Consider the following 8913-nt stretch of genomic DNA (forward strand, 5'->3'; position numbering starts at 1 on the left):
TCACATTTTAATGACACTAAAACAGCCATGACTGTTTGATTAATTGTTTGAATTGTGATTGCAGTAATATCTGTGTGCACCATAGTAGGCTATTTCTCTGGCAATGTAGGCATTATTTTACAGCTATAAATAGAAGTTACTAAGTAGCCTATATGAATAAGCAAAGACACTCATAAGTAAACTGGGGCAAACTGGCCTTATTTGAGAGACGGTGCAGGTTGACTGCTTGTTTTTGATACATCTAATTAAAAATGGCTTTTCACTTCATTCCTCCTCCACGTGGTGTGTGGGAACAGAGGCGGGGGTGAAAGGGGGGCATTGTGCGACGCGGCAATGGATCCTGGGGGTGAGGAGAGAGAAAGAGATGCCCACTCAACTGTGTCCAGGTCGCCATTGTTGGAAATTCCCTTCCCATTCAATGCATTTTAAATAGAGCTCCGAATATGCGGATGCATATCATCGCCCTCAAGTTAATTTTGTGATTTCACACCATCTTTTATTATTTTACACCTGCCACATTACAGTAGCCAATCTATCACTGTAAGTCCTGTAGCTAGGCTGTTAGGCTATATAAACAATTATATATAGGCCTATATATCATGTCACGCCGTATATATATATATATATATATATATATATATATATATATATATATATATACGCATTTCAATTTTTTACAAAATTCCATCAAACTTAATTGAGTAACCTCTAGTAACATAATAATAATAAAAAAATAAATATATTTAGTTTTATGAAACAAAGTTGATTGTTAGGCCTACATATTACCTTCTATTTAAATTAGCATTTTAACATTTTAACTAGCCTACCTCTCAGGGGTGTGCAAGATGTCGCTGCACTCTCTAAACATGGGCGCTAATCGGCGGTCATTAAGTTGTCTAAAATAGGAGGATAGTGTCAGTCTATGTAGATTTAAAACGTGTGAAAACTTGTGATTGGCGCGTTCAATAACTATCTCTAAATTAATAGAGAGCTGCAAAGTGAGAGAAAAGAAACGGAGGGAAAGAAATAAAGAGAGAAAGAAGAAAGGAAAAGAAAGAGAGAAAGAAAGGAAAAGAAAAGAGACGGTGTTCCGCTCTATTGAAATGCAAATGTCAGAACAAGGGGAGATTGTGTGTGTGTGTGTGTGTGTGTGTGTGTGTGTGTGTGAGAGAGAGAGAGAGAGAGAGAGAGAGAGAGACTTTGGAGAGGGGGTCCGCAGAGTGGACACGTTTGAGAAAGAGGGGACTTGTTGAGGAAAAACAGCCCCCCACACACACACACACACACACACAAACCTGCTCGTTCGCACAGCAACACCGGACAACGTCTCGGTGCGCTTCAGCAGTCGGTGCGAATATTATATTTATTTAAAACGAACATCTCTTTATACGTAGGCCGATGCTGTTTTAACGCGCCCTGCAAGGTGGATTATTGACGAAAAGGGGGAGTTCAATACTTAAGTATTCAACGCGATTTTATAACCTGTGTTGCAAAGTTGGTTGATGCCCGTAACTCTAGCTGTCTGCTCGTGAATCATGTCACGCCGGAAACAGAGGCGGCCCCAGCAGCTCGTTAACGCGGACCCCGGGGGCACGCGCTTGATGCCGCAAGGTGAGGAAATCAGTCCTTTGTTAATTATTTGTTACCCTGGACTTGGTACTAAATGGTACTGTGTAATAAAAATGCATTACTGTTTGAAACAACTGCTTGTTAATAGAAAAGTTGGTTGATTATTAGAAAAGTTTTTGTTGAATCAGTTTAACACTAGAAGTAAAACACCAACACGTAGAACACCTGTGGTCAGACTTAATATATATAATAATTAAATTGACTAAATATTTTAAGGGCCTATTCATTTTTGCTTAAAGTGGGCCCTGTTCTCAAGAGTTATGATAAAAGTTATAATGCACCAGTGTGTGTGGCTTTCTCACTAGTCAGTGAGCCATTGTTTGAGATCTCCAGCTCACATTTCTACCTTCACCTGATTCTAAAAAAAAAAAAAAAGTTCAAAGTGCGTCTAAATATGTTATATTAAAAGAAGGGTTTGGAGACTTGTCCAGAGGGTTGGTCTAATGATGTTCAGCCATATGGTTGGTCATTATATTGACATGAATCACTCAGGCCATAACTGCATTAACTATTCACTCATGTTAATTCACCAAGAGACTTGCAGCATAGTCACTTTGACTGCTGGGGGTCTTTTATGCATTTAGAAGAGTCTCCTATTCAGTGTGAATATAAGGTGCAGGCAGGGGGAGGGTATAGAGGGGGTGTTTGGGTAAAGATTAATCTCTTCTCTTCTCCCTTATTCTCTCTCTCATGTTTCCATGTGCTCCTCTTTTCTGCTCCCACTGTGTTCCCCCCTTTCCACTCTCTTGCCTCTATTCACTTTGTACCTCTTCTCGGTTGGGGGTTCCACTGTGAGAATACAGAGGGGAGAAAGAATGCACAGTTGCATGCATGTATGGAGAAACATATGTTAGCTGAGGAGTGTTAAAGGTACAGCATCTTTTTTCAAACGTTTGATTTGTTTAGCTTTTGTTAAGAACAAGTACAGTATTCAGTAGCCTGAGGATCACGTTTGAGGATTTCTGGTGTCTTGTTCACAGATTTAGTGGCACAGCTCTCTGTACAGTTATTTAATGTATCAGTATGCCAAAAAGAGTGGGAATAATTTGTCTGTCAGTCAGCCCACTATTTTCCCAACCCCCTTCTTCTCTTTCTTTTTCTACGTTCAAGATTCTGAAAGAATTTAACCTCGGAGCTCTACAGGTCAGATTATCTAGCCAATCAGAGTGCATGGATAGTGCCAAAAACCCTAACTATGCCCTGACCTCTGATCCTGTGTGGGGTCAGGGGGGAAGGGTAAATAGAGAGATGAAAGATTTAGTTGATGGACAGAGGGTTGGGTTAAGAGGGGTTATGGGTTGTTGTGGTGATATCCATTGTCTTCTAAAAAGCATTGCAATAGCTGCAAGGTGGTCAGTGAGTTGTGGCAAGAATGAGGACAGAAGACATGAGTGTTGTGATTTAAAGGTGAAAGAGCATTACGTATGCAGATTGACAAGTGGAGCGGTATTCAGCATTTTGGTGCAAGAAAGCTGTTGAAAAAGAAGTTGACCTAAATATTTGGCATAATCATTATAAAGCATAAAGCTTCTAAATGTGAAAAGACTATGACAATATTGAAAGATTTACTGTCTATAGCAATATGTTATGAAAAGCTTGTCAATGTTCAATATTGGTACAGAACTAAAAAAACAATTGCAGTATAAACAACTTATAATTCAACAGTGCAGTGCTATTTTTTTTAAACATGCATCATGGTCTGAGTATTCATATTATCTTAATTCTATTTCTGAAAATTCTATTATCTGAATATTCTTAATTTTTTCTATTTTGCAGATGACCTGCTCCAAGTAAAATCTCTATCCATCTCACTTGCCTCAGAAGCTACCTCGTCATTTTCCTCTTCCTCTCCCACATCCTTTCAGGATTGTCAGCCTCCTTTGGCCCCAAGACCATCCCCTGGTGGCCTTCGTGCACCCTCACTCCCCAATGAGAGCTCCTCTCCTCCCCATTGGCCTAATCACATTGCCTTGTATACCACAACTCTACCTAATGCACATTCATCTCTTTCCCCGGACTTCCCTCATCCTTCGCTGTCATCCCAGACCCATTCCCCTCCTGTCCCAAAGAAATTGGCTCATGTTCCACATCACCAGCCCCACTCCACTGTGAATTCTCCACCAATGGGTATTTCAGCAACCACCTCTACCTCCTCCTCCTCCTCTTTATCCTCCTCATCATCACTGGGTGCCCCACCACATCAAGGAAGCCCCAGTCCCATCCACCAAACTCCTTCTTCACCTTCAGAGCAGCACCAGGTGCCTCCGACCCTGGCTGTGCTCTTGGAGGAGCTTCGGGTCCTGCAGCATAGGCAGATTCACCAAATGCAGATTACAGAAGAGATCTGCAGGCAGGTACTGCGCCTGGGTGGTATCATCAGTGTCCAAGACATGCCTTTAAATTCTGTGGATGGTCAGCAGGGAGTGGCAGACTCTCTCTCCCCAAGTAACACAGCCTCTAGTTCCTCCTTGATTCCCCAAGCTCCTGTGTCAAAGCCCATTCTGTCTCACACTAATGGAAATAGAGCTCAGTGTTCGTCCTCTTCATCTTCAACACCCTCCTCATCATCCTCATCTTTAGTCACCTCTTCAGCCTCTATGCACCCCCTCTCTCTATCATTGGTACTTCCTCCTCGTTACCTCAATGAAAAGCCCAACACCTCTATCAATCATGGCAATGATGTGAATTTCTCAACTCCTCCCTTGCCCACACACAGCCTCTCCCAGGACCAGCTATCACTGAGTTCCACTGTTATTACCTCAAACGGATCTTCAACCTCTTCTGGGCGCCAGCAACACATATGCAAGTTCTGTGGGAAGGTTCTAAGCAGTGACTCCTCTTTACAGATCCATCTGAGATCCCACACCGGTGAGCGTCCGTACCAGTGTCCAGTCTGCCTCAGTCGCTTCACTACCCGCGGTAACCTCAAAGCCCATTTCCTTCGTCATCGTGAGCAAAATCCTGAGTTATCGCTCTCACTCTTGCCACCTGCTCTATCCGAGCAGAGCCAATCAGGATCTGGCTCAGGGCCATCACAGAGACGCAGGAAACGGCGTGCAGAGGATGAGGAGCCATTTGGGGTTAAAGGTAATTTGAGCATGCCAGACAGTTTAACTCTGGGTTTCCTGTCTGGGTCTTCTCATCCGTCTCCCTCCTCCCTTCCATTGCCACCCAGTGTTGATCTAGCCCTACTTTCCACCGCCCACTCTTTGCTACAACTCAACCGTACCTCAGCCGCAGCTTCTGTTTCCACTAGCGCGCAGTCCTCATCTTCATCCATCACCTCCTCCTCCTCCTCTTCTGCTTTGAACAGTCAGTACAAAGGTGCAAAGCAGCAGAGGTTTGATGAGAATACACCACCACACCCCACCTTACACCCTGGTTCTCCATTTTCCCAGCTGGCGCACCTTCCTAAGATTCTCTTCCCTTCAGGTCCCTCTGCTCACCATCCTAGCTTTGCCCTTCTCCGCCCTCCTCACCTCCCTCACCTTCCACTTACCTTCCCCTTCTCCATCTACCCCAAACCTCAAAATACCTCTCCTCCGTCCTCCTCTTCATCCTCCTCTGCCACCTCTGACACCTCCAAGCTGCAGAGACTGGCGCAAAAATTAGAAAAGAAGCCCCTCCCTAAAAGTGCCAATGATGGCCAGATGAACACTCAGGCTAATGATAGATCTACAACATCCAATGCTATTGATATCACAGCTTATCGGAGAGAGATGATGGCAGCCTTAGGGCTGAATCCCAACACCAGCAGTGAGGTGAACAGCCAAGAGTTTCGAGGATCAACTGCCTCCATTTTGGCTCCTAATCAGTGTGGGGTGTGCCTGCGTGTTCTCAGCTGCCCAAGGGCTTTACGTCTCCACCAGGCCACCCACTTGGGTGAACGCCCATTCCCCTGCAAACTCTGTGGACGCTCCTTCTCCACAAAGGGAAGTCTAAGGGCTCATCTGGCCACTCACAGAGCACGTCCAGCCAATGTACGCAGTCAGAACTCCTGCCCTCTTTGCCAACGTAAGTTCACTAATGCCGTGGTACTGCAGCATCATATTCGGATGCATCTGGGGGGCCAGTTGCCTCCAGAGGGGAACGGGGAGATGCAGTCTGAAGATAACCATTGTCAAGTGGATGGAGTGGCTCTGCCTAAGACCCTTCAATCTCTTCCTCTCAATATGAGCATGTCTTCCTCTGCCAGCCTGCTAGATGCTAATGCAAACCAGCTCATGGATTCTGATCAAGCTCCCTATGACAACACTCCCAAGATGAGTCCATCTGTAACAGTGGAGAAGCAGGATAACCCTTCCTCAGAAATCAGCCCACCTGACAATTCTGTTGCCTCTGAGGAGAATAATTGCCATGGCACAACACATCATAGCAAGCTTCAAGTTTTAAATGGTGCTGTAGAAGATGATGAAGACACACCTCTTTCCCTCTGTACCAGGACCAGCTCCCATGACAATCTGTTTGGTAAAAAATGGCAAAATGGGAGTTCACATCACACACTGATCAATATGCCAAATCCTACGGTAGGCTTTGAAGCTCTGGATCTGTCACCAGCTCTCACTCCACCCTCCAGCCCAGGGTTGTTCACTGAGTCAAAGTTAGACCAAAGCAGCAAGCAGACAACACCTCTTCTGAATGGAATAGACAATGGTCTTGAGCCCAATAATGGAGACTTTTGCCCAGCCACAGAAAATATTTCTTTGCACAACAAAGTTTCAGACAGAGCCATAGAGGAGAATGTGAAAGCTGAGGATGAACAGCAATCTAAAATAGAGGTGTCAGCAGAAGAGGATCAAGGAAAAGAGGGACAGGATAAAGAGAAGATAGAAGTTGTTCCAGACACTTCAGTTGCCCCTACACAACCCCAACGTTCTGAGAAACCTTACAGCTGCACTGAGTGTGGAAAAGTGTATGCTAGCCGCAGCGGATTGAAGGTAAAATTAGATTACTATCTGTAATTATTACATTTTGAAGGAGAAGTCTTTTGATAGATTGCATTTTCATAAAATCTTCATGAATTTATATCTTGGCATATCATGATTGACCTGTGATATCAAGTTTATGTAACCAACTAGAGTTTTCAATTTTGTTTGTGCGTTTGTGTTTTAACAGGGACACATGAAAATCCACAGTGGAAGTATGAATATATTGGCCAGTACCACATCTGCACAGTCCTCGAAAGGAAAAGTTGAGGAGCGTCTGGAGGAGCCAACCAATGGAAAACTGCGAGGAGAGGATAGTAAAAACTCTTCTGAGGAGAGCACAGACAAACTGTCCTTGAATAAGGATCCATTGTCCACTACAGACAGAGATGACAAACCTGAAGACAGTTCTTAAAAGAATGTGATTAGTTAGGTTTTAGCACTATGCTTGTTTACACATTTATTGTTTTTAGGAGTAGTTTGATTGTTGTTTGATATTTTAGAATGGTAGTAAATAAGTCAGAATGTAATACAGAAGTAGTGCCTTTTAATGAAGACAGTGAAATCAAATTGATAAAGACTTTAAATATCAGGATGCACAGAAATTGGATCTTGAAAATAATATTTTTGTAAAACAAAAATGAATTCTGCATCTAAGTGCAATTTGGAATTCTTGCATTTAAAAGAAAACATAAGTAAACTTATTTTGAGCAAAATAAACATTAGGAAAAAAGGGATTGACCTGAAGTGAGAAGAGAGAGGATGAGGGATCATACCAAAACTGACCAACTGATGTGAATGTAAATATATGGGTATATGTTCCCTGGTTTTATCGTCTTTATTGCTGCTGTACTTTGTAGATGTTTCTCTATAGCTGCACTATTCCTGTTACTGCTATAACTTTGTTTGACAAGGGAGGCTTTAGACCAGGGCTGGACTGGGAAGAGAAATCAACCAGGAATTTTACATAGCAACTGGCCCAAAAGTTGTTGAGCTTTTCTGCATATCGCAAAGCCGTTTTGTGGTCCGTTCTGTATAACGCAGCAGCTCATTTTAGCTTTTGCGGCCAACCCACCGGCCCTCTCAGTTCTCATGTTGGCCAGTCCACCCCTGATCGGCCCCAAAGTGCGTCGGCCCACCGGGAACATGCCGGTATGCCAGATTACCAGTCCAGCCCTGCTTATGACTGATAGAAAGGAAATGCTGAGAGTTTTAGATTTACTGTCTGCTCAGTGTCTGCTCTTTGGCTTTCTTGATTTAAAAGTCCCACTTTTACTGATTTGTAGGTATTGATTTGCATTGAATTTGATTATTAAAAGAATCTGGCAAACAGCACATAAGATCTAGTCTAAAGATCTGGTCTGACACAGGCTGGCAAATAGTTAAATACTGCTATAAATGCATGCTGTCAAATATTTTCTCTTATCTTGGAGGTTGAAACAATCTTTGGCCAACTAAATGCTAATTAGCTTTTGCTATTTAGATGTTCTTTTCTTGTAACATGGTCCTAACAGGTCAAAGAGAGAAATAAAGTCAAAATGAATGTCACCCAATTTTATTTTATTTTAATTTTTTTAAGTATGTAAACACAACTATGTTTTAGTTCTCCAGGTTGGTGGTGTGCATGCTGATGGCTGTATGCGTGTATGGTGTGTTTGTTCACACACATATACTAATGTGTGTAATGTGATTGAGTGTGCAGCTGTACAGACTTCACTCCCTCCCCTCCAACACCCTCTCCCTTTTTGTGTCATGCTCTCTTTCATATGCTCGCTCTTTCATTTTCTCTTTCATTCTTCGCCTCTTTCACTCTCTTTCCATCCTCTACCCCTCTTCCCTGTGTAATACGGCTGACACACAGGAAGCTCTAATCCTTGCACAATGTCCCCCCTCATCCCCCCTGTGCGGGATGAAGGGGCGGCAGAGACCGACGGACCAGCTGTCCCTAAAATGGCTCCTAATCCTACCTCTGCCAGGCCCTCGAAACCATGACAACCTGTAACCAAGGAGAGAAATTTTTAGGTTGAGAGGGAGAGGGACAATGAGCCAGAAACGAGGCAATTGGGAGAAGTTTGTCCACATGCATTCAGGAAGGGATAATGACATGTCTCAATCAGAAATAAAGGAAATCTTAGAGAGACTATACCAAATATGCCTAAATTTAGTGGAGTAAGAGGCAAAAAAGCAGCTAGAGTGATTAATGACACTTCATGACCAGTTGTTGGAGACCTTAAAAAGATTATGGTAATTTATTAAATTAATGGTCGGAAAGTGAAGTTTCTTTCCATATCGGCTCAAAAGACTGCAGGTTGTTCATAAACCAATAATAAACAAAAATGCCTGATATGGCTCAAACACA

At 43.1% G+C, this 8913-nt stretch overlaps 1 protein-coding gene across 1 annotated transcript; it reads left to right on the plus strand.

The window, feature by feature from the left end:
- The first annotated feature begins 1357 nt into the window (after positions 1-1357).
- On the plus strand, positions 1358-8058 carry LOC127644218 (sal-like protein 3). Its single transcript, XM_052127284.1, has 3 exons — positions 1358-1611; positions 3406-6566; positions 6745-8058. The coding sequence occupies exons 1-3, from the start codon at positions 1536-1538 to the stop codon at positions 6967-6969; spliced, it is 3462 nt and encodes a 1153-aa protein (XP_051983244.1). The 5' UTR covers positions 1358-1535; the 3' UTR covers positions 6970-8058.
- Positions 8059-8913: the final 855 nt, after the last annotated feature.

The sequence above is a fragment of the Xyrauchen texanus genome, chromosome 1 (assembly GCF_025860055.1).
Source record: "Xyrauchen texanus isolate HMW12.3.18 chromosome 1, RBS_HiC_50CHRs, whole genome shotgun sequence".
NCBI classification, from domain to species: Eukaryota; Metazoa; Chordata; class Actinopteri; order Cypriniformes; family Catostomidae; genus Xyrauchen; species Xyrauchen texanus.